General features: G+C 55.7%; 1 protein-coding gene across 2 annotated transcripts in view; it reads left to right on the top strand.

Moving 5' to 3' along the window:
* The window catches only part of SLIT1 (slit guidance ligand 1), a 146277-nt gene extending 122823 nt beyond the window's left edge, over positions 1-23454 (top strand). For both annotated transcript variants that reach the window (XM_024563184.3, XM_045197491.2), the window contains 12 exons: positions 7041-7204; positions 9003-9127; positions 9373-9470; positions 12273-12412; positions 12583-12676; positions 13976-14113; positions 15436-15673; positions 16172-16302; positions 16747-16901; positions 18025-18313; positions 18620-18831; positions 19684-23454. In XM_024563184.3, coding sequence (XP_024418952.2) covers positions 7041-7204; positions 9003-9127; positions 9373-9470; positions 12273-12412; positions 12583-12676; positions 13976-14113; positions 15436-15673; positions 16172-16302; positions 16747-16901; positions 18025-18313; positions 18620-18831; positions 19684-19922 — 2023 coding nt within the window. In that variant the 3' untranslated portion in view covers positions 19923-23454. The remainder of the gene's footprint in view (positions 1-7040; positions 7205-9002; positions 9128-9372; positions 9471-12272; positions 12413-12582; positions 12677-13975; positions 14114-15435; positions 15674-16171; positions 16303-16746; positions 16902-18024; positions 18314-18619; positions 18832-19683) is intronic.
* The last annotated feature ends 1210 nt before the right edge of the window (positions 23455-24664 follow it).

The raw sequence follows: 24664 nt of genomic DNA on the forward strand, positions 1-24664 counted from the left end.
TATTGGTTGCTAAGCAATCTGCCTGCATGAGCTAGTCTTAAAAAGCAGTGCACTCGATTCCTCAAATGGCTGCGTGTAGAATCACCACATGATCCAGCAATCCCTTCCCAGGTATGTGCCCGAGGGGACGGAAAGCAGGGACTCGGGCATGTTTACACCCGTGTCTTTAGCAGCGTCATTCGCACAGTCGCCAAAGGGCGAAAACAACCCAGGTGTCCATCAACAGGTGAGTGGATGACAGGTGAGAGACCACAAAATGCGGTCTCTCCGTACAAGGGGATAGTGCTCAGCCTTAAGAGGGAAGTTCTGACACATGCTACAACCTGGATGAACCGTGAAAGTGTGCAAAGTGAAGTAACTCAGACACAGAAGGACAAAGATCATGTGATCCCACCGATAGGAGGCACCCAGACCGTCCAGGTCGTGGCTACGGAAAGGAGGATGGCGGTCGCCAGGTGCTCGGAGCAGGGGAAACGGGGCGTTTTTGTTTAATGGGTACAGGGTTCCTGTTTGGTTGATGAAAACGTTCTGGAACCGGATGGGGGTGATGGTTGCCTAGCACAGTGAGTGTAACGGATGCTACCACTGCATCGCACACTTAAGTTGGCCCACGTGGTGAATTTTATGCTGTGTGCATTTCATCGCAGTGAAGACAGTGAAGGGATGAAAAGCGGCGGGCTGATCCTGGAGGTGAGGCCGACTCTGAGCATTCTCCTGGAGACTAGGCTGCAGTCCGAGGAGGCGTGCAGACCGGGTGGGCTGAGGCCGGGACCCTGGGGGTCCCTGTGTCCTCTTGCCCTCTGCCCCACACCCAGTGCCCAGGGCCTGAGGGCGCAGGCACGTCCAGGTCAGAGAGGCTCCTGGGGTCCCCAGCATCTCTACCTGAAGTGCACCCACTCAGCAGTCTCACTGGATTTTCTGAGTTCTAAGACTCACCTTTTCCACGTTTTAATCTCTGAAATCAGAGGCAGCTGACAAGTGATCTCTCTGTTTCATGTGGTCCTGTTTCTCCGCCCCCGCCCCCGCCCCAAAGCCTGGGAAGTCAGTAGTGCATCTGACAATCTTAAGCTTGAGGAAATAAAGTAATAGCCAGTGTCATTCGCTGAGGGTCTGCTTGGAACAAATACTGTGCTACACATGAGTGTTTTATCTGTGGGGTATTGTTTTCCTCATGGTCAAAATGAGAAGTAGGTTCCGGGCTGTGTGGCAGCTGTACAAAGGTGACGGGGCCACCTTGGGCCCCACACCAAGGACGCCAGCGTCTGCACTGAGCGGGAAGAGCGCGGTGACTGCTCAGCGGCGGCCACGGGAGTGGAGTGGGGGAGGGGCTCCGTCCAGGTGGGCAGGATTTACCATTTCCATCTTACAGTCCCAGGTACTGAGAAGTTAGGCAGCCTCCTTAGGCCATAAAGCTAGGAAACGACAGAGACAGGATTTGAACACAGGTGTGTCTGATTCTAAAGCTCCTTATTTATTCTTAATTACTTCAATAAAAACGTCCCGCGTAACCACAGTGAGGCAGGTGCTAAAGAATTCACTAACAGAAGGTCCTCGGTGGCCATCTAGGATGTCGTAAAACAAGTTCAGAGGCAGCAGTGACTGGCCCTGGGGGACTCTGAGGTGCTTCACAGAGGAGGTGCCCTTGGAAAGAGACTAGGAGTTCGCCATTTGGAGAAGATGGGGAAGGGCATCCCAGAAAGAGGGAACAGCATGTACGAAGCCATGGAGGCCAGAAAGTAAATGACACAGTCAAGGATGCTGTGTGTCCAGCATAGGACGTGGAGAGTTTGGTCGGGTGAGGAGTATGAGGTGGGAAGAGAAGACTCGAGAAAGGGGCATTGGGATTCCACTGCAAAGGGCGTCTGTGCCATGCTAAGGAGTTTGGACGTTATTCTGTGGGTAGAAGGGAACGGCCAAGGAACTAAGTTACAGGAAACCCCTGCAAAGCCACAGCACACGTGGAGGCTGGAGAGGATGGAGTGCGGTGGAGGGAGCCTGGCTGGAGGTGGCGGCCCCAGACAAGGGCCAGGCAAGGACACTGTTGGCCGTGGCTCTTGATGACGCCCATTCCCGGGGGCCTCTGTCCCTCTGTGGTTGGTAAATTTTGGTTGTGAGCTCATTTTTTCTGATGCTTCTCTCCAGAGAGAGTCTGCGCTTGTCTCCACTGGGCGCCAGGGTCTGCTGCAGCTCCAGGCCCACGCAGCCTCCTTGGCTTATCATGGGCGATGCCAAGGGTCTGGTCCGCTCTCCACCTCGCCAGGCCAGGCCTTTTCAGTCATCTGGTCCACCTTTCTGAACACGTGGGGTCCCCCCTTTTGTAAATCTCTTATGCTTGTGATTTAAATGTAAAGTTGACTACTTTTCTCTTTCCCATGAAATATGAATGATACCCAGATACATTCTGATCTTGTCTCCAGCTCAAACTCTAGAGGGTTTGTTCTTCAAATGGGAAATGAAAAAACTACATGTTCTGTACAAATAAACAAGCAAAAACAAAGCCTCTAAAATAAAATCTGAGCTCACACCTATCTATAAATTCAGATTTTCTTCAGGAGAACAGTGACCTTGGGTCAGACCCAGTTAGTAAGAAGTAAGTAAGTAAAGGTCAGTTTAGCAGTCATTGTAGATCAGCGCATTGGCATTGCCGATTAGATGTGTTCTCTCTCCACGACGGCTTCTGTGTGGAAGAAATCTTTCATTGTTACGAAGCGACCTCCTGAATAAACGCTGCCCTTTACACCCAGGGTTTCGACGGGAACTGGGCGTAGCTTGGGAAAGGCACATGCACTCGTGTGCAGGTGTGTGCACGTGCAATACTGGTGGAACATATGGGTAAGTGCACGCCCGTATCCATGATCTCCGCTGCATGGAAGCGTGGTGACTATTGCATAAGGGTTTCTCGAGCACTTGCGAGGAGTCAAGGAACAGTAAAGGGTGGCGTAGGCTCACTGCACCCACTCTGGGCTGTGTGTGGTCTGGAGGGAGGGACATGCTCAGGGCTTCATGACAAGTCAGGGGTGCCCAAGAGCTGGCACCCAGTGCTCCTGTTGCCGGGAGGTGCACTCTGTACCGTGACTCTGGCCTGGGCCTCTCTTCACTGGCAGTGTGTGGGAGGGGCAGGTGGGCCTAGGGTGTGGTGGAGGACGAGGTTCGCCGTATTTAACCCCCCTGAACTCTAGATTAGGAATCAGGATGTGTGGTATCTGGTCCTTGTCCTGCCATCAACTTGCAGTAGGGTCTCAGACAATCCATTCATCTCTCAGGCCTCTTTCCTGGCCTGAACACGAGTATTCCTAATGTCCACGGTGGTTCTAACGTGCCATAGGGATTGTGAGCGCTCATCGCCGCTCTGGGCCGCCACACCCTGCCCATCTCTCTGCTCCTGTCCTTTCGTATTTACTTTGCAGTTAGCTCACCTTTCATCCACTGGTCTAGCTGTCTGGCCGTCCATCAGCAGATACTAAGTGTCGGGTCCTGGGCCAGCGTTCCCAAATGCCATTCTTCACTTCTGAACCCTGACGCGTTGCTGCCTCTGATTCGCTGTGCTCTGGAAAGTTAGATTTCTGAATTCGCTGAGGATTTGGTGTGAGAAGTGAACGTGCAATGATTAAAGAATAGCAAGTAGTTCCTCGTGACTACAACACCGGAATTTGTTATTTGATGAAAATATGTAGAGTGAGGAAGATGGTATACTGATTTCAAAGATGGACATACACACCCACGAGAACTGGAGGGGAATTATGAGAATTAAATTTGTTACATTCTTTTCTCTTTGCATTTGCTTTCATACTGAGGGTTGTGCATTTCTCATGCTTTTAGGCGGCTGTCCATTCAGCAAATGCGTACCGATGCCTGCTAGTGTCAGGCGAGGCAGGGGCGCATGCCTCGTGCCCTCTTGAAGCCCCGGTCCAGTAGAAGGAGACAGTGATGTACACAGATGCCTTGTGGGGCGGAGGATGGCTTGGGCGAAGGAGAGCTTGAAGTTTCGGTGTTTGCTGAAGGCCACAGTGGGCACCTCTGTGATGGCCCCAGGAAAGCTATCTGGTCCCAGTTACCTGAATAGAAGCCCGGCAGGGTCTTGGCATGAACACACCCAGTATCTATTGCTTCAGCTATTCCCAAGTTACGCCAAAGACCAGCGACACAGGGTTATGTATACGTTGGTTGGGGACTGAATCCGCAGTCCTTTTGGATTGACGAGTGGCCTCGCTGCCATCCTCACGGCTGCATCTCAGCTGCACCTGTGGCTCTCCACTCCCCACTAAGTTCACAGTAGTTTTTTGGGGGGAAAGTGGTCCCCAGGTGAAAATGAACTACTATTACTACTGAATGAGCCACAGAACCCAGCCTTTGGATGAATTAAAGCTTGAAATATTGAAGTCAGGTGTGGCTCTGAGTCTGTTCCATAAAATTTAGAGTTTTGATTCACTTTATATTGATGTTGGTAGTTTTAATTATTCTTTGTTCTTTAAATATGAAGAGCTGAAAAGGGACACTTTCCATCTGTGGCTGAACTTTTGCTGCCATTTATGGGGGATACATGTGGGAAGTGGGAGCTGGGACGACCCTGTGACGTGTCAAGGGCCTCCCCGTTCACCATGGCCTCAGATTTGGCCTTTCCGGTACTTTCTGTAAACGAGCTACAGGACTGACAGAAGCAGCCATTCATAATGAACTTGAAACTTCTGGCTCATCCCAGACCACACCCCCACAGCCTACTACAAAAAATATTTTAAAATAAATTTGCCTTTATCTTATGAATAACATAATTCCATTTCTTTGCACTTGCTATATTAAACATTAATCTGATAAATGTAAAATCTTAAATATACCACGAGTTTTGTACCCCAGTTATTTAAAAAAGTCTTCTTGTAAACGCCCTGGAGCTTCCAAAACGCAGTGTTTGCGCTTCCTCTACCTGTGAGAAGCCCAAGCTCTGTTCAGTGGAAAGAGGAAAGTGTCCCCAGCCCCATTAGCCAGGACGGATGCTGTCAGCACATCAGGACGGACAACAGTCAACTACACGTCGAGGCTGCACTGGCTTTCTTTTCCAAGCTGCATTATTCCCTCGACGCCCGTTTCGGGTTGCACACGCTTGTCCTTTCCCCTCTGCAGGTCGCAGGCTCTTTATCGAATCATAAAGTGAGTCCCCGAGACGTGACGCAAGCCGCTCAAGGTCGCCTGGGCCGCGGGCAGCCGCGCGGGGCCAGAGTCCAGGTCTTGTTCGGCCTGTGGTTTAAGGCGCACGGTCATCGGAGGTGCTGTTCTGGGGAAGGGCCGCTCACAGCTGAGGGCGGCCGCTGCCTCGGCGTCGCCCAGAAAAGGGGAGAATGGCGGGCGCAGCTGCTCATTACCTACCATGGGCTCGTTCTCGTTGACCTTACACAGCCTGACATTTTCAAAATAACGTTGATAGCAAAGAACTTCAGGCACGAAGCTCTGATGTTTTTCTGTTTGCTGGATCAAAGAACTCTGGCCCCTTAGCGTCCCCAAAGGGGACGTGTCCCCATGTCTCGTTCATCTTGTAGTCTCACTGCCCACCAGCTTGGTAAAACGGGAAGAGGTTGGCCGTAGGCAGTGTTGGGGCAGGGATGTGAGGAGGCAGGCGTGGCCCCGCGCTGCTGGTGCGTGTAAGTCCATACGACCTGTTTTGGAGGGCAACTGGTAACATTTATTTTACATGCACTTCCTCTGCACCCCGAGCCTTACTGCTAGCTATCTGTTCTGGAGAAACGCTCCCTTCACCAAGAGGCGCGAACGAGAGCGCTGACCGCTGTTGGAAACAGCAGAATGCCTGGCAACAGGGCAGGGGCTCCCTAAGCGCTAGGAGGCGCCCTTTCTTTGGGACGCTGGAAGCAGTTTGACAAAACGAGATGGACTCATATACACTGACCCGGAAAGGTCTCTACGCTGTGCTGGTTAGTGACAAGCAGCAAGCTACTTGGGTGGATACAATCTGTGATGTACCATGTGTCCGTGCAGGGAGGGCGGGAAGGCCACACGCTTAGGCGTGGTGACCGACCATGTGCCCTCCTGTGGCTGGCAGCGAATGTGGGTCAGACTTTTTTGAAACGTGGACACATTGTGGTTTATTCAAGCACGTCCGGCGCTGCTGAACACTGGGAGGTCCCAGTGCTCCTATTACAAAGGGGCTGCGATTGGTACCTCGCACAGGTTCCGCTGTGCGCCGGTGCAGGTAGCTCCGTGAGACCGCCTCCCGGCAACAGAATCGCTGGGTCAAAAGGCCACCTGGCTGGTAACTCGATAGATCTCGCAAACTTCCCCTCGTCAGTGTAATTCCCTTTTGCACCCCATCAGTGACACAGGAGTGTGCCTTTAAAAACTCGAGGTAAAATTCATGAAATATAAACTCAACCGTGTTAAGGTGTATAATTCAGGGGCGTTCAGCACCTTCACAGTGGTGTGTGAGGTGGAGGCTTCGGGTCTGCAGTGTTTGAGAGAGGCTTGCAGTGAGGGTGCAGCCGTGCCCTCCTTAACAAGCCTGCGCTCCCGAGTCAGGTAGCTCTGCCTCCGGACCCAGGGGTGGCCCCTCACCAGGCATGTGACCTCAGGGAAGTGACCTAGTCAAGGGAGGCTCGGCTCCCACGTCTCTGAGAGGGAGGAAGAAAACCTGCCCTGGGCCTAACGAGCTGATTAGATGCACTATAGCGGGAAGAGCAGCTGGAGTTCATCACGGTAGTGGGTTTCCCGTGGTGCAGCGGGGAGGCTATGCATTCACAGGCTTGGCCTCAACAGCACGAGTTCAAGTCCCGCCTCTCCCTTTCTCTGTGCATTCTTAAGCAAGGGCTTCCACCTTCTGGAGCCTCAGTTTCAACTCGTCCAATGGGGATAGAAGGGTGTGGTGAGGACCCAGTAAGGGAAAGCACATGAAGGACTTGAAACCGTGCTGGTGGCACAGTACCAGATCATGAATTCAGGGCTGTTGCCAGCCCCTGGTGTAGTGCCCTGTACCCTAGGTCCCCCGTGACAGCAGAGCTCATGAGGCTGAAATGCCCGCTTCTCTCCACTGTCCGCCCCAGGGCCATTGGTGCCAACCCCCTGCACTGCGACTGCCACCTCCGCTGGCTGTCCGGCTGGGTGAAGACCGGCTACAAGGAGCCAGGCATTGCCCGTTGTGCTGGGCCCCCGGACATGGAGGGCAAGCTGCTCCTCACCACGCCTGCCAAGAAGTTTGAATGCCAAGGTGAGCCAAGGAGCAGAGAAAGGGGTGGTGGGTACCGGGTTGCATCCCCACCTCCCACTGCTGGTGGCCCACAGGTCCTGCTCACCCTGGCTGGGCCTTCCAGATGTGCCTGTGACGGCCAGCTGGGCAGAGGGGTCAGGTGGCAGAATTGAGGCACCTGCAGCTCGTTAGCATGACTGCCTTCTATAGTCCTGACATAACAATGAACGAAAAAAAAAAAACAGGCAGAAAATTCTCAGGCTGTCAGGGCTTTAATCCCTCCCTGGGGTTATGTAAGGAGAGTAAAAATAGCAACAGCATTTCTGGAAGCTTCAAGCACTCAGGCCTCCGTTTGGTAGGAATTGTGCTCAGCAATTACTTTAAACCCCTGAGCCGCTGGACTCAGGGGCCACTCTCCTGACATTTGTAGAAAAACAGGGGCCGGAGTCTCCAGTTTTGCTCTGAAGGTGTGTCGCCCTGGGCATCTGTAAATGCTCGTTCTGGGATTGGACTGAGTGCCAGCCCAGGCCCCAAGAGCCCTGGGAGCCCTGCCGAGCAGAGGGAGGTGGCTGAGTAGCTGCCCTAGGCCCGGCTTTTCGTGCTGGCGGACAGCTTGGGGGAGCACACCAGAGGTCGTGGGCCACGGCCCCTGCCCTCTGCAAGCTCACAGAGCACCATTGGAAATGAAACTGACAGCCACAGGTCAGTGAGGAGGCGCGGGCCACCCTGTGTGCAGGACGCTGTCACGGGCGTAGCAGCGCCGAGGGCCCGAGGGCCCTGCTCACCCTGGCTGGGCCTTCCAGATGTGCCTGTGACGGCCAGCTGGGCAGGGGGTCAGGTGGCAGAACTGAGGCACCTGCAGCTCGTTAGCATGAGCTTAGCTGGGGCTCAGCTCTCGGCTATTGGGAGCAGGCCTATTTGTGTTGGAACATTTGCTCAGGATTTATTTAATTGGGTGGTGTTGGTCCTAGTGAGAGTTTTTTCTTTTACTTTTTATTGAAATGTAACACGCGTAACAGAACAGGACACAGATCACAAGTGAACGGTCACTGAACCTTCACAAACTGAGCATACACTGGTGACCAGCACCCGGACCCAGAGGCAGAATCCCACCTGTTCCTGGGAAGGCCTCTCGTACTTCCAGTTATTTCGGAAAAGTGTTTCTGTTTCGGTTCACGCTTACGCCTTTGAGCAGAACGGACATTTCCCCACTTCCAGGAGGGGTCTAAGTGGCAACTGAGTTAGCTGCTGCTCTCACTGTTTATTCTTGTGGGGTCCCACTGCCCCTCCTAGGAGGTGCCCTGGGAGCCTGGCTGCCAGCCCTTGTCCACCTCCAAGTTCAGGGCAGAGCGACCAGGGAGTCCTGGAGGGGCTGGAGAGGGTCATCTGTGTAGCTGGAGAGGTGATGGGAAAGGCGCCTTCCCCCTTTGGCCTTGAGAGAAACAACTTCAAGGCACATGGCCCTTTTCCTCCTAAGTGCAGCCTCCCCACAGCTGTGTATCCTCCCTGCCGAGGTGGCCACCCTTGTTATCCTGGTCAGCAGGTGACAGGGCTGGGGGTAGTTGCCTCAGAAGCATGTGAGCAGACCCAGAAGAGGTCACCTGACTTCAGTAGAAGCGACTCTGGCCCTCACACACTAATGGCCCTGCGCCCTCCACCATGAAGTGTCCAGCACCAGCCCATTAAACACTTTTTGTGGATGAGCTCATTTAGTCCTTACAGCCCCTCAGGGCAGGGGCTGGGATACAGCACGGGGCAGGGGTTGCTTACCCCTGCCTTCCATGTACTAACCCCTGCCCTCCCTGCTGCTTTGCCTTAGGGCCCCCCACTCTGGCTGTCCAGGCCAAGTGTGATCCCTGCTTGTCCAGCCCGTGCCGGAACCAGGGCAGCTGCCATAAGGACCCCCTTGAAGTATACAGGTGTACCTGCCCCGGCGGCTACAAGGTGAGTGGAGGCGAGGTGGAGGAGGAGGGCTGCCCCCTGTGCTGCAGGCAGGGTGGGTCTCTCTTGCCCCCCACCCTGCCCTGGGTGCCCCCAGAACAGTTCCCACCCCTGAGCCAGCGCTGGAGCGGACGAAAGAACAAGTGATGCTGGACAGGAAGGCCGGGCTATGGGGGGCTGGCCATTTCTGCCAGCTCTCCCTAGCCCCTGGGTCTCCCTGGGGTCCCCACCACTGACTTTCTCCCCAGGGCCGAGACTGCGAGGTGTCCCTGGACAGCTGTGCCAGTGGCCCCTGTGAAAACGGCGGGACCTGCCACTCCCAGGAGGGCGAGGGTGCCGGCTTCACGTGAGTTGCCTGCAGGGGCTGGATCCTGGTGGGTGGGGTGCTTATGGGGCCCAGCACCCAAACTTCGGTGCCCTCCTCCTCCAGATGGAGTGGCCAGCATCCCCTGACCCCAAGGCCCTGTGCTCTGGGAGGAGATAGAGGGTGGGCTCAGGGGGAGCAAATGCTCACTGGGAACCTCCCTGCTCCCACCAAGTCGGCCACTGCCCAGAGACAGGGACAACATGGAGATGGGAGTCACAGCTGGCAGATGGGGGTGGGCGCTGGGAACGGAGCTGCCTGCCCCAGCCCCTGCTCCAGCTCCAGGCCTCTCTCAGCTCTTGCCAGGTGCCAGAATGGTCTTTTGATGGCACTGAGAATCCATGGCCAAGAGCATATGCAGTGGCAGTGCCAAGGGGCAGTTTGGGGCATTTTAAACCCCTACGATCTCCGCTAACCCAAGGCCTCCAACAGCTAAAGTCAAGCGTCTGCTGGCAGCACCACTGCTGCGGAAGGCAGGGCCCTCAGCCTCCTCCTCCCAGTCGAGCCCCCACCCCAGGCCCCGAGACAGGTCCTAGGCTGCCGTCCGGAGCCTCCCCCTGAAAACCTCCCCTGGCCGTGGTCTCCTGGTTCCACACAGGCAGGTGGCGGCCCAGCCTCTCCCAGTGCTGACATCACAGGCAAGCACCCCACATGCTGACCTGCTTCCCCCAGGACCCCTCACCAAACACCCCAATTCCCAGAGCTCTCCTGGAGCCAGAGTTTTTCTGAAGAATACTGTGTATTTAGCTGCTGGAAATAAATTGCTGGCTGAACAAATTGGCTCTGCATCTACTGGCAGGAATAGCCAAACCTGTCTGTGGGAACCCAAATTACCAGGTGTAAAGAGAAAAACAATAAATGGCCTCTCAGCTCACTGTTGCCTTGGCAACGGCGCCCTTACCATAGGCTCCATCCTCCTTTGGGCTTGGGTGGCAGCTCTGTCACAGCCCCCTCCTCATTCCCTGGACTCCTGAGAGGGGATGTCTGTGGAGAGTGGAGGGGCTGAGAGGACACCCCTAGACACTCCCCCCTAGGCACAGAGGGTGCAGCTGGGGGTACAGATTGGAGGCCATTGGGTGGGCTCTGCAGGTAGGAATGGGGTGACTCCCTGAGTTACCCCTCAACCCTGAGGCTCACAAGGGCCTTTTTAGAAAGGCAAAGCTGATCCCCTCAGTCTGCTTAAACCCATCTGTTTTATGTCCCCCGTCTCCATGGGGGAAAATTAACCCCGGACCTGCCCCACAATGGTGGCCTTCAAGCCGTTTTGCTCACATACTGCTCCCCCCACCAAGTTTTAAAACTACCTACGTCCTCACACATTCTTGGAGTGCCCACTAAAATTTTTCATTGTAAGTTTCGTTTTTTGGTTGCAAAGGAGGCCGTTTTCGGGATATTGTACATATTAACATTTAACAATAAAACTAACACTCTCGTTCTCCAATGGAATCCTAACAGCAGAGCAATCTGATAACATTAAAAAATTACACAAATAAGCTGCTCTTTTGCAGTTTAACTGTTTACCTCCTTCTTTTTTCTTTTAGAAGTATATTTTTATTTTACTCTGCACGCCTCCTCCCATGTTCCTTCTCATGTCATCTGTTTTTACACTAGAGAGACGCTTCTGGGGCAGCCTGTCCTATTTCTCCGCCACCAACAGGGGTACATTAGTGTAAATTTAAAGTTTTCGTTATTTCTTGTGACCACAAGCTTCTGTTTAAAAGTTTCTTTTGCATTGAGTTATCATTACACTTATCAATAAACAACTGGGCAAAACAACAAGACTGTATTACAAAATTTGATTGATAGTTATTACACTTTAAAGTAGGATTTTACTACACACACGTCTTAATGAGACAGAGCTGTGTGTGTGTGTGTGTGTGTGTGTGTGTAACTGGAAGTGCTGAGAGAGTTTCCCGCAAACACAAACAGAAGAACAGAAGCAGTTTTACTGTGGCTGCGGCACTCAGGTCTGCGAAGTCCCTTGGAGTCTCTCTGCCACAAACCCCGGAGTGACCTGCCGTCTTGCAAAAGCCACTTGTTCGTTCACTTTCAAAACCTCAATATTCCTAGTCGTCCCTTTATGCAGAGCCCTGGGGTCTTAGGCCCCTGGCCGGAGCAGCCGTGTGTCCCTTGGTGGAGCGCCAGGGCAGGTCAGCCCAGGGAAGGGTTCCTGCAGAACTGGAAGGTCTGGAAATTACCTTCTCAGACCCCCATGGCCCCTGAAAACCCCAGGTGCCCCAGGGGAAGGTGTTCCTGGTTGGAAGACCACTGATTTCCAGGGGTCCCCACTGCCTGCTCCAGCCCCATTCTCCCCTGGTCCCTGGAGTCTGTGCTCCCGCAGACCTGAACTATTTGTATGAGCAGGACCTCCCCCAGAGGACTGAATGTAGGGTCTTCTCTGGGCTGCACCCCCACCTCTGGCCCCACTGCCTTCCTTCCCATTCCTGCACTCCCCTGTCAGGGTCCTTGACTAACTCATTGTCTCTTCCGGGAAGCCTGCCCTGACCACTCCCCCCAAGGAGGAGCTAGGTGTCCTCCACCTGTCCTCTGCCTCTCCCCTAGTTCCCTGTCTCATCATCCCCCCTGGAGTGTGAGTCCCACGAGTGCAGGGCTGGTCTTGTTCACCTCTAACGCCCGGCATGCAGCAAGGGCCTGTCCTGGAGTAGGGATGGAAACTCCGGGACGATGATATTGAAACTCCGGGAGGATGATATTGAGCAGCGGTCCCAGGCTGCCGCTCCGGCCATGGGCCTACGCGCCTCTCCCTCCTCCCCTGCCCCACAGGTGCTCCTGTCCGACTGGCTTTGAAGGACCGACCTGCGGGGTGAACACCGACGACTGTGTGGAGCACACGTGTGCCAATGGGGGCATCTGTGTGGACGGCGTGGGCAACTACACGTGCCGGTGCCCTCTGCAGTATGCGGGTACGTGGGGTGTGAGTGTCTGTGGGGAGCTGAAGGCCAGCATGCATGGCCTTAGCCGCATTCCCACGGGCAGCAGGGTTGGGGCCCTGCCTCAGTGTCTGCTGGGCTGCCTACCTGGCGGAGCACAGGGGGGCAGCTTCTCTCCTGCCTCTCCCTCCTTCTTTCCCCAGGAAGGGCCTGTGAGCAGCTAGTGGACTTCTGCTCTCCGAATTTGAACCCGTGTCAGCACAAGGCCCAGTGCGTGGGCACCCCGGATGGGCCCAGGTCAGTGTTGCCCGTCTCCAGGGCCAGGGAAGGACAAGGGCTGCCAAGTCGCCTCCCCGTCACCTCACCTGTCGAGTGGGCTTGGTCTCAGCCATGCAGGGTCCCTGTGAGTCAGTGTGGGTGTGGTTATGGGACAGCTTTGCTGCTGGCGTGACCCTGAATGGACTCACCGCTCCGAGCCCCAGCTTTCTCATCTGCAACCTGGATGCACCGGAAGCTTCCTCCTAGGGTGGTTGTGAGGATCAGACGAGCAGACGCATGGGAAGCACTTAGCTCCATGTCTGACATCTGATAAATGCCCCATAAATAGCTCTTATCATTCTGGATTCACAAGTCCTCATTCCAGTTACAAAGTCCACAAAACTCTGAAAACCAAGTCAGTTTGATAGCAAAGCCGGATCTGGCCTGCATGTATTTGGTGAGAAAGGCTGATTGTCACATGATACAGGGCTACTTACAGTCACCTGCCATCTGCATGGTGTGAGTGGTTGAGGACTTCACTGCAGAACTGTGGACACGTGGGATTGAGGGGCTGCCCTAGACCCCCGGCCTGTTACATAATATACCGTTGTAAGCACTGCACTACCTTTCCAAGATCTGAAAATTCTCAATTCCACAACCTACCTGGCCTCAGGAGTTTTGGAAAAGGGTCCTTGGCTATAGTCACCATTGCTATTACTGGCACATATGGACAGCTCTGTCACCTGAAGACTGCGTGCGAGGTGAAGGTCAGGGGTTTTTAGGATGTTGCTCTCACCTGCAGTTGCGCGCACACAGTGTGACTGAGTGGCGGTGGAGGAGTGCGCCCTCTATCTGTAGGCCGAAACGGGTTTTCAGGTGCACGGTGAGGCACAGTGCCGGCAGGGAAGGTGGAGGCTAGCCTGGGATCAGGCACTCACTGAGGGCTGGGCGCTAGCCCTGCCCAGCCCAGGAGGCTGGGGAAGGGGGGCTAGGGGAGCGCATTAGTCAGGGCCCCGTGCAGGACAGCAGCTGGGCAGGCCTGGAAGGGGCAGCAGTCTGGCCCTGGGGGTGCTCGGTGGTGGGTCTGGGTCTGCCCTGACAAGATTCCCATCTCTCCCTGATGCTAGGTGTCCACCCTCCCAACCCAGAGCTCCCCAACCCACACGAGCTCTCTTCTGCCATATAAAAGGGTCCCAGGACAGGCAGGGGCATCTTTATATCCAAGGCTCTGTTTATATCCTGGGGACCCCCTAGACCCACAGGGCCTGGAGGTTCTCTGCCACACACAGAGAACCCACAGGCCCCTGGCTGACTGCCTGCCCCCTTGCCCGCCTCCAGGTGTGAGTGCGCACCCGGCTACGCAGGCGACAACTGCAGTGAGAACCTGGATGACTGCGGGGCTCACCGCTGCCAGAACGGGGCCCAGTGCGTTGATGAAGTGAACGGCTACTCCTGCCTCTGCGCGGAGGGCTACAGGTGAGGGTCCTGGGCACGCCACGAGGGACTGACCCCTCCTGGCCACCAGCCCCTGAGCTGGTAGGGGCCCCCAGACATGTTGGGGTGGGGAGAGTAAGGGTGAAGCCTGGCTGTGGGGTCCTGGGGTTGAAGCCTGGCTGTGTCCGCAGGGAAAGTCACTGAACCACCCAGAACGTAGGCGGATGCCCCAGCCTCTTCGGTGGAGGGAGTGGGAGGTGCCTATGGATTGGTGGGCGGTGCCCCATCACACACAGATCAGGGCACCGCTGAGGATCTACCCTGCCATGAAAGTCCTTGACCTTTGCATCTCAGCTCCTCTGGAAGCCTGGGAGGGGAAGGCGCCTGCCCTCCTCTGGCCGCCCACCTCCCAAGATCTGCTTGGGTCTTTTTTTTTTTTTTTTATAACAGTTTTAATGAGATATAATTCACATACCATACAATTCACCTGGTTAAAATGTACAATTCAACAGCTTTTGGTATATTCCCGGAGCTGTGCCTTCACTACCACAATCAATTTCAGAACATGTTCTTTACTCCAGAAATAAGCTCAGCACCTCCCGTCTGTCACCCCAAACCCCTCCATCCCAGCTCTAGGCAACCACTGACCTACTAGTACCTGGGCGTGTAGATCTGCTTATTCTGGATGTTTCGTGTAAACGCAAGTATGCAGTGCGTGGTCCTTTGTGACCGGCTTTCACTCAGCGTCACGTTTGTGAGGGTCACCATGTGCTGGCAGGCATCAATTTCATTCCTTCCTATGGCCAAGTAACAGCCCGTCGCACGAAGATACCGCACTGGGTTATCCATTCATCTACTGAAAGACATTCAGCTTGTTCCCACGTTTTGGCTGTCGTGGGGATGGACGCTACAGATTGTTGTCGCAGGGATCAGAACTCTCTGTTGGTGGTGATGGCCCCTCTTTATTTCTTTACTTCAGTAATTTGAGTCTTTTCCTTCTTTTGCTTGTGTTTTAAGTCTGTTTTCTTTTCTGTAAAATGAGACAAGAGCAGTGACTAACCCTTGAACTTTAAGGTACACCCGATCACTTGGCCTGTTGTTAAAAAGTGGATTCAGCAGGTGTTCCATTTCTGACAAGTCTCTGGGTGACATCGGTGCTGCCGGTCCAGGGACCATCCTTGTTTCTCACCACCCTCTCGCTCTTAGTTTTCTTGGGAAGAATGTTCTTTAGGAGCATCTTCTGTCGCCTTAAGGATCCAGTTTCCCAAAGTGTTTAGTGAGTTTCCCTCCAGGACCTGGGGGGAGGAAGGTGCCTCCTTGCCCCTGTGCCCTGCCCTGTCTGACCTGTGTCCTTTCCCTCTCAGTGGGAAGCTCTGTGAGATGCCTCCCCGGCCACCTGCCCCCAGGAACCCCTGCGAGGGGATGGAGTGCCAGAATGGGGCCAAATGCGTGGACCAGGGCCGCCGGGCCGTGTGCCAGTGCCTCCCAGGCTTTGGCGGCCCCGAGTGTGAGAAGCTGCTCAGTGTCAACTTTGTGGATCGGGACACTTACCTGCAGTTCACTGACCTGCAGAACTGGCCGCGGGCCAACATCACACTCCAGGTGCGTGCTCAGGGTGCCGGTCACAGAGGGCAGTCAGACAGTGGGGGACCCTGGCCTCATGCCAGAGCATCAAGACTCATCCCTGCCCAGGACAGTGGGGAGGCACCTGTGTTGGTGAAAAGCCTTTGGTGTGGGTGCCAGCCTCTCAGCCTGAACCAGTTTAAGCACAACTGGAAAGGCTATTGAGTCAAAAAACCAATCTCACAGAAGAGCGGGGGGAGGTGGTCTCATGGGTGACCGCATGTAGAAAACCACAATCAGCAGGGTCCTCTCCCGCCATCTCTTGTCTCAACTGCTCCTTAGCTTCAGCCTCCAATACTGCAAACAGGTTTCTTACATGTGGCTGGAGCTCAGCCAGGGTTAACTCTGAGCTTCCATCTTTAACCAAGAGTCCTTGCAGTCTCTCTTCCAATTGTGGGTCGCCCCTCTGCTCCACCCACCAGCCTGTGCTGCTGCTGCGTGGGATGGGGTTGCAGAGAAAGTGCCATTGCCCGTCAGGTCTCCACGGCAGAGGACAATGGGATCCTGCTGTACAATGGGGACAATGACCACATCGCAGTGGAGCTGTATCAGGGCCATGTGCGTGTCAGCTACGACCCTGGCAGCTACCCCAGCTCTGCCATCTACAGGTAGGGCTTCCTCATGCCCACCAGTGTCTCTCAGAGGTCTCCTGGACCAAAAGCAGCTCATTATTGGGACCACCAGAACCTCGGCTGTCTAAGTAGAAGGGGCATTTGAACCACTGAGTGCAGCCCAACTTGGGTCTGAGGCTCTCTGAGTCCTGGGCAGCGGTCTCATCCTTCCATATCCCTCCACCACTTCACAGGGGCTCCTGAGTGGGGAGGGGGAGACGGATGGGGTTGGAAATCCCTGCCCTAGACTTCTCAGCTTTCCCCAGGGGAGCAGGAAAGACTAGGCCACAGGCCACCGAGTCGCCACAGTCTCTTCCCTGAGAGATGTGGTCCTTTGGGAAGCAGCTGCTGGACCAATGGCCTTTCTGGGGAAGTGTCCAGGTGGGGATGGGCCGCTCTGAAGGCCATTGTCTGGGGTGGGGGCACCCTATCTTCTTCCAGTGCTGAGACGATCAATGATGGGCAGTTCCACACTGTTGAGCTGGTCACCTTTGACCAGATGGTGAATCTCTCCATCGATGGCGGAAGTCCCATGACCATGGACAACTTCGGCAAACACTACACACTAAACAGTGAGGCCCCCCTCTATGTGGGAGGTGAGGACCTGCCCTGCCCCGGGCTTCTCCATCGGGTGATGGTGAGAGCCTGTCTGGGTGGGGCCTCTGTTGCTCTCCCACTGGAGTGCTGGTGCCTGGGGCTCTGGACTTGAGGGGGGTGGACATTCCGGGTGGTAGGGGCAGGTCCCAGTGAATGGCCAAGCTGCTGGTGGATTGTTCTCCCCTGCTGGCAGCCAGGCTGCTGTCCGCCCTGCCCAGACTTATGGGGTTAAGTACCTGAGCTGGCCCCGAGACCTGGCCTGGGAGGTGAGGTGAGTGGGTGGCGAGCTGGGGTTTTCCCTGCTGTCTTCTGCACCGTGGGCAGCTTTTCTCTTGGCTTTGGGCTGGAAGGGGCTTGCTAATTGTTCAGGGTCCATTCCCAGTCTTGGGGCCCTCAGAGGCCCAGAGCCGCTGTAGCAGGCCTTGGCACTGAGACCCTGCACTAGCTGGGGACTGCCCAGGTGGCCTTACAGGCGTTGTGGCTAAATGACCCTGTCCAAATGACCTGCAGACATTTCCAGGTCCAGATGAGCAGTTTCCCGGATGCAGCCAGGCCATCTCAGTGCTGTGGAGGGCCTGGCCTAGGCACTGGGCAGGCGTGAGGGGTGCAGAACCTGGGCTTTCACCCCAGCTCTTCTGCTTACTACTTGTGCAGCTTTGGGCAAGCCACTGAGCACTGAGCATCTCATGGAGTTTAGCAACTCCTACCTCAGAGGGTTGCTGTGAAGTGGTGACCCCAAAGGCAGGTCACAAAGTACCATACAGCTGAGTTCTAGGACCCATTCTTTGCTGCTCCTGGGGTCTGTGGGAGGTAAAAACAGGGGATCCAGAGGGAAGGAAGGAGCCCCGGGTGAGGGTACCCAGACTCAGGCACCCAGAGCCTCACTTGTCAGCTGGATGCTGCCAGGCCTGGCACCGCAGGCTCTGATCACAGGGAAAGCCGCTTTTCCATTTCTTCTGGGAAGGAGCCTGGACCCTCCAAGGTGGCAGAGACCTTGGCCCAGGGTGGCAGAGACAGGGCAAGAGGGAACACTGTGGAGATGCCCAACAGACCTCAGAGGTAGGTGCCAGGCACCATCCAAGCCTGACTCAGCTCAGCTCTGCCCTCTCCCTGCCACCCCAGGGATGCCGGTGGACGTGAACTCGGCCGCCTTCCGCCTGTGGCAGATACTCAATGGCAGCAGCTTCCACGGGTGCATCCGAAACCTGTACATCAACAACGAGCTGCAGGACTTCACCAAGACGAGGATGAAGCCGGGCGTGGTGCCAGGCTGCGAGCCTTGCCGGAAGCTCTACTGCTTGCATGGCATCTGCCAGCCCAACGCCAGCCCGGGGCCCGTGTGCCACTGCGAGGCCGGCTGGGGAGGCCTACACTGCGACCAGCCAGCTGATAGCCCCTGTCATGGCCACAAGTGAGCCCCCAACCCCTGCCTCCCTGAGGGTCCCTTTCCCTTCCTTGGAAGTTCCTGTTCCCTGTGGTGAGGAAAGACGGCCCCAAATCAGAACATGTGGCCAACACAGTGTTGTTTATTCTGGTTTTCAATTTTCATTGGCAGGGCAGTCCCTAGAGACAGACACAGACACCCTTTGCTCCGTGTTTCAATCTTGCAAACAAGATCGCATCCCATAACCCCAAGGATGGGGGTGTGGGTGCCCTGGGTGGGCCTCGGATTGGCTCTGGCCTATCCTCATGGTGTGTGTTTCTCTGTCCCCTCCAGGTGTGTCCACGGGAAGTGCGTGCCCCTTGATGCTCTTTCCTACAGCTGCCAGTGCCAGGATGGGTACTTGGGGGCCCTGTGCAACCAGGCTGGGGCACCCGCAGACCCGTGTGGGGGCCTGCAGTGCCTGCACGGCCACTGCCAGACCTTGTCCACCAAGGGGGCACACTGTGTGTGTGACCCTGGCTTTTCGGGCGAGCTTTGTGAGCAAGGTCAGGGGCCCCTCTCCTGATGTGCCCTCTCCAGGGTCCCTCCCCACCACTGGCTTTGGCAACTTGATCTTTTCTTCCTCCCAACCTCAGCAACCCCCCGTGCCCCTACCCCGCTCTGTACCTTAGGCTGCTATTGGGCTTTATTGCCCCCCACCCTTTGGGCTCCAAGTCCTACCCCAGACAGGGCCCCATCTCTTCCTGGCCCAGCTTTTCCTGCAGCCCCCTTATCTGGGGTAAGTGCCCATTTGGGCTGCAGTCTCTCCTTATAGAAAAGATTATTGGGGTAACAGCTCCTGCCCAAACCTCTGCATGTTGGCTCCATCACCTTGGGACCGGAAACAGCAGGAAGTCTGAGGGTCAGGGACACCCTCCCTGGTCTGTGTGACCAAGACGCTTCTGCTGGAATGGAGAATGCTGCTGGGGCTGGGGGGGGTGGTGGCACGGGCCAGGGGGGTAGGGGGGGAAGAGTCTGGAGAAATCCAGAACTCAGGCACCTTAGGGCCCCCTAGGCCACACCCTCCCAGCTCAAGTTCCTTCTCTAACACTGTTGCCTCCCAGGCCTCCAGCCATTTTGCACTCCTCTGGCAATGGTGCCCACCTGGGCCTGGCAGCCCAGTCTGTGCTGGGGGCCCTGGCAGCTAGGAAGTGCTTCCTTCCCACTGACCGCACTGTGGGCCCGGGAGGATGACGTGCACGTGCACGCTGGGCAGGGAGGATGCTGGGGATGAGGTGGGCTCTGAGCTCCAGGGATGCTCCCCTTCCCCTCTCCTCTCTCCTCCTCCTGCCTCCCAGTGGGCAGCACCCACCCATAGTTGTGCCCTGAGGCTTTCTCTTGGTGTCTGTCCCATCCAGGGTCCGAGTGCCGGGGGGACCCTGTCCGGGACTTTCACCAGGTCCAGAGGGGCTATGCCATCTGCCAGACCACGCGCCCGCTGTCATGGGTGGAGTGCCGGGGCTCGTGCCTGGGCCAGGGCTGCTGCCGGGGCCTGCGGCTGAAGCGGAGGAAGTTCACCTTTGAGTGCAGCGATGGGACCTCCTTTGCTGAGGAGGTGGAGAAGCCCACCAAGTGTGGCTGTGCTCTCTGTGCATAGTGCCCAGTGCCGACGGGGAGGGGGAGGGCTGGCAAGAAGCATGGCCACCAGGAGACCTGGGCTGGGGCCAGGCCGTGACCAAGATAGCTCCTGGGTGGCTGGACCCTCTAGGGTGGGCTGGGGCCCACTTCTCAGGGGTCAGGCAGCCTTTCTCAAGCCGACTTCACGCAGTTGGGGGCTGAGTGGGTGGGCGGGGCCTGGCTGCAGACTGCCCTCTCTGGAAGTGCCTTGCACAAATAGGCGCTTAATAGATTTTTGCTAAATGAACGTGTGCATGAGGTCAGGCCAAGAAGTGCAGAATAGTGACACTCCCTCCTTCTCTGCTACCTGGGTCTGAAAAAGGGACTGGCTTCTTCCCAAACCAGCCTTTCCCTCAAGTGTGTGGCCCATGCTGGCCCCAGAGTCTCTTAACCCCTGCAGATAACCTCGAAGGACTCTCAGCCTCCCAGCCTGGCTCTGTGCTCCTTCCACTACACAGCTTCTGTGGGCAGTAGGCCAGGCTGGGGAGGGGAAGGGCCCCTCCTGCTGGCCAGAGAGGGACTGACCCTTGCCCCTGGGCTGATTGGCAGGCAGAGCACCCTCAGGACCGAGGCTGTGGGTGGAGGTGGGTCTTAGGACCAAACCTCTGAACCCTAAAGTTCTGGGATGACCACTGTAGCTTCAAGGGGACTCATGCAGAGGAAATGGTCACTGGGACTTCTTGAGATGGGGGACCCACTCCACCAGAAAGGATAGGGGGTTCTTGGTTTCAGCAGTATAAACATCACCACCTCCGGACACTAGCCACCAAAGGGGCATTGGTCCTGAGCTTCCCCAGCCATCAGCCTGCTGCTGCTGAGCCAATGGCAGGGGGACAGGGTGTAGGGGACTTGGGCCAGGCTGCTCGGCCAGGCAGGGCCTGCTCCTAAGGAGATGGGGTTCAGAGCCCCTCATGCTGCAGACAAGCAGGGAACCATGGCCCAGGCATCACGAAACCTCTACTCGCTCTGTTGCTCTGTGCAGAGTTCTTCCCCGTGGACCTCAGTCTCCTCAGCTCTCAAATGGGGAGGTGGGACGACTAGAGCAATGGAGACCCTCCCACTGTGGCCCCAGGAGGGCGGCTGCAGGAGTTAGAAATCCATCTTCATTAATTACATCAACAAGTATTTATGTGCCTGACCGGGGCTGGGTACTGTGGGTGTTCTGCTCTCGTGGACACATGCCAACCAATCACAGTGCATCACAGGCTGACCAGAGTGCCCCAGGAAGAGAGGGGCCAGGTGAGGGCTCCAACCACAGGCACAACCATGGCCCTGGCTGGAGCGGCTCCCCATAAGACTTGCGAGGAAGGACTTGGTGTTTGAAGCGTCACTGAATATAAGACAGTGCGACTACAGACGCTTCAATCCCATGCAGAATGAACATATAGAAAGATTACTTTTGAGCCTAAATAGCGAGTTGGCTGGAAGGAGACAGGTCGTGCCCTCCTGTCTCAGGTGTCTCCCCAGATACTGTACTCCTGGGGAGTGCTGGTGGGCCAGGGCGGTGAGCCCACCCTTTCCCAGGCTTCTTCCACCTGCAGTCAGAAGGCAGGGTGGGGGAGTGAGCGGGTGGGGTTGGGGTGGTGTACGCCTGTGTCCTCAGCCACCATGGCAGCAGGGCTGGGGTGGGGGGAGTGAGGGCCTTGCTGCTTAGTAGAGGGCAGCTATGACTATGGGCACCTGGCATGTTCCACTACCCTTGGTCTCAGGCTGGAGGGTTTGAGTCCCAGGACCCCTGTAATGGAAAGAGGACCCTGTCCTGCCCAATTGGGATGGACTTGTCCCTCACCAGGCACTGGGCTCTATTTTCTTGTAGCCCTGAGCAAGGCCACAGTGCCCCTGCCCCCTGTGGCCAGCAGCGTGGGCCTCACTACAGTGCATCCCTCTTACCTAGAGTTTCTGAGCCACTGAGGGACTCTGGAGAACAGCTAGTACCAGGCTACACAGGCAGGAAAGTTCAAGTGCAGCTAGTTTGTTCCTTTCTTGGAACAGGGGTGTTCTCAAACCCACCAATCCTGAGGAATGGACCCTCCCCTGGCCACCGCCACCTCCTGCTGCCTTGGAGAAGCAGTTTCCTGGGCTTGAGGAGACCCTGACAGGCAGGGGCTTCTTTACTTTGCAGGAAGCAGGGCACCTGCAGACGGGTGATGGCTGCCAGGAGCCGTGCAGCCCCAGTGCAACAGGCCGGGGAGGGCAGAGGGCGGGCACCCTGTGAGCTTGCTGCTGGCCATGCTGGCCCCTCCACAATGCCCTGTGTCCCAGCCCAGCTCCACACTCACCCTTGGTCAAGTCGCAAGATCAGGAGCTGGCACAAGGGTGAGGGCAGCAAGGGGCTAAGACAGCCTTGCGCCCTCGGACCAAGTTTTCCTCAACTTCGCCACCGACCTGCAAGTTAAGGGCCAGGATCCCACTCATCCGGCCTGTTCACACTGGGGCCCTCTGAGTCCCGGAGGGCTACCACGATGTCATCTAAGTCATCTCCATACCTTGCCATCCCCTTGGTGAAGATCTTTAGTTCCCTTTGACGTCGCCATGGGCTGTTTCCATTCAACACGCACTGAAGAGACACAAGCAGGCGAGTCCCAAGGACACTGCTGCTCTGGCAGCTCCGCAGAGGACAGTGGCCCGGGCTCCCTGTGGAGGGGTCTGGAGGTGGAAAAGGCCAGATGGACTTCGTCTCCTCCCCGCCTGCTGTTAGCCTAACCACGAAAGTATCTCTTTATACAGAATACTTAACAGATTCTAATATATATTTGTATTTCATTTTGTTATAGTATTTTTATATGTTAAAGTCAACATCCAGTGTCTTGTTTGATTTGCAGATGCTCCGTAGCTGTGACATTCTGTTTGGGGGTTTCTGTAGCCTTGTTTGGGTCACTCTTCTACAGGGACTGGTTTAGAACAGGCCCATGAGGGAGCCACACCTGCCCTTTGCCTAGAAGTGTTGTTTTAGAACATGTTGAATATTGTCTGTTGTCTTCCACGTGAACATGACATTGATCCACTCAGGTTCTGCTGTGCTGATCTCTTTGTCCGCACTGAGGGTGAGTGGGGGCTGCTGACAGGCCCCCCAGCTAGGTTTGAAGGCTTCTGGGCTGCCCCCACACCAGCCAGTGCCCGGCGGCTCCCAGCTGCAGCACCTGCAGGACGGCTGCCCTTGGAACTCTCTGGGCCTCCTGAAGCGGCAAAGGAGGGCCGCTGCTCCTGCAGAAGGAAGGGGAAGTCCGGGAGACGCTGGGCCGTTGCTCCCTGGGATGCCAGTATGAGGGCGGAGCCGGCCCTGCACGGCACACGCGGAGATCACCTCCTTTCCCTTCCAGGGCCTGCTGCCATACCCACGTTCTGTAAGTTTGTGTGCAGAGCCACAGCCATCGTTCAGCTGAAGGTTTCAGAGCCTCAGGGCAACCGAGTAGAAAGCTGTGTGGCTTCTCAGACTGTCTTGTAAGGTTAGCCACCTGCTGCCCGGACAGCGGTTCTTAGGGATTAGTGGAGGGAGGCGGCAGGCATGCTGTTTTGATGGTTCTGCTCATTTCCAACTACATACAACGTTGCACACGGGAGTTTCTTAAGATGACAGCGGAGTGAGGCCCGTCACTAGGGGGACCTGCCTGGCCCTCCTCGGGTCCCAGGACATAAACTAACTTTTCCCCAGAAGACCAGCTGTGGCGATGGTCACACAAGCTGCACCTGAACACACAGTCACCTTGACAATGGGCAGTGATGGTAATGACAGTGCCGTAAAGCAGTTAGGGATCTTGGAGGAAGCGAGACGAATCAGATACACGAGAGAAAACGGGTTCGAACAGAGTTATCAGCCCAAGTGTCTGGAGTGGCCAGTAGGTCACCTCAGTCAGGGAGGCACACGCCCTTCCGGGCCATCGTGTGTGTTGCCATTTCTGACAAAGCAGCAGGGACACAGACCTACTTCCCAGCTGTAAGAAAAAAAGGGACCAACGGTAACTGACAGAGACAGTGGTAACCTGAAGGGCACATTCCCGACTGACTGGGCTCCAGCTGATTCTTATCATGCTCTAATTTTGTCAGATCTTCATTATCGTTTTTTAAGAGAAGCCAGAAATCAATTTTTATGTCAATGCTCATAGTTTTAAAATCTTAAAAAAAAAAAATCAACAGGCTAAAAACAAAACACACCTGTGAGCCACCAGTGTGTTAACTACTGAGGTAAAGTAAGTGCCAAGTGTCCCAGTTACAAGGATGTCCCCATCTAAGGATATAGGCACCGCAGCGCTTGGGGATGGGGGCAGAGTGGCCAAGTTCTCCTAATTTACTGATGACATGTGGCTGTCATCCCTACATCCCGAAGCCTCAGAGCCAGCCCGTCCGAGCCTCTTGGTTCACATTCTAGTTATTCTACCACAGGATGAATGTTGGAGGAAAAGAGGTTTATTTTAACAGTAAGAAGTCCTCATCTGGAATGAGAAAACTCTCCAAATTTAAATTGAGAACGGGGGCCCCGGCCACCACCTGCGGGGTCACTTTCACCGGGTGTAGTTCGGCCTGACAAGGGGCACTGTCGGGTAAACTTGTTAGTGAAGTCATGGTTGATTCCACAGGGATGAACCTCTGGCCCACTGGACCCTTAAACAGACCCATCTTAAAGAGACTTGAAAAAATACAATGAAACAGCCCGGACTGGTGTGGCTCAGTGGGGTGGGCATCGTCCCACAAAGCAAAAGATTCCTGGTTCGATTCTAGGGCACA

The sequence above is a fragment of the Desmodus rotundus genome, chromosome 4 (assembly GCF_022682495.2).
Source record: "Desmodus rotundus isolate HL8 chromosome 4, HLdesRot8A.1, whole genome shotgun sequence".
Classification (NCBI taxonomy): Eukaryota; Metazoa; Chordata; class Mammalia; order Chiroptera; family Phyllostomidae; genus Desmodus; species Desmodus rotundus.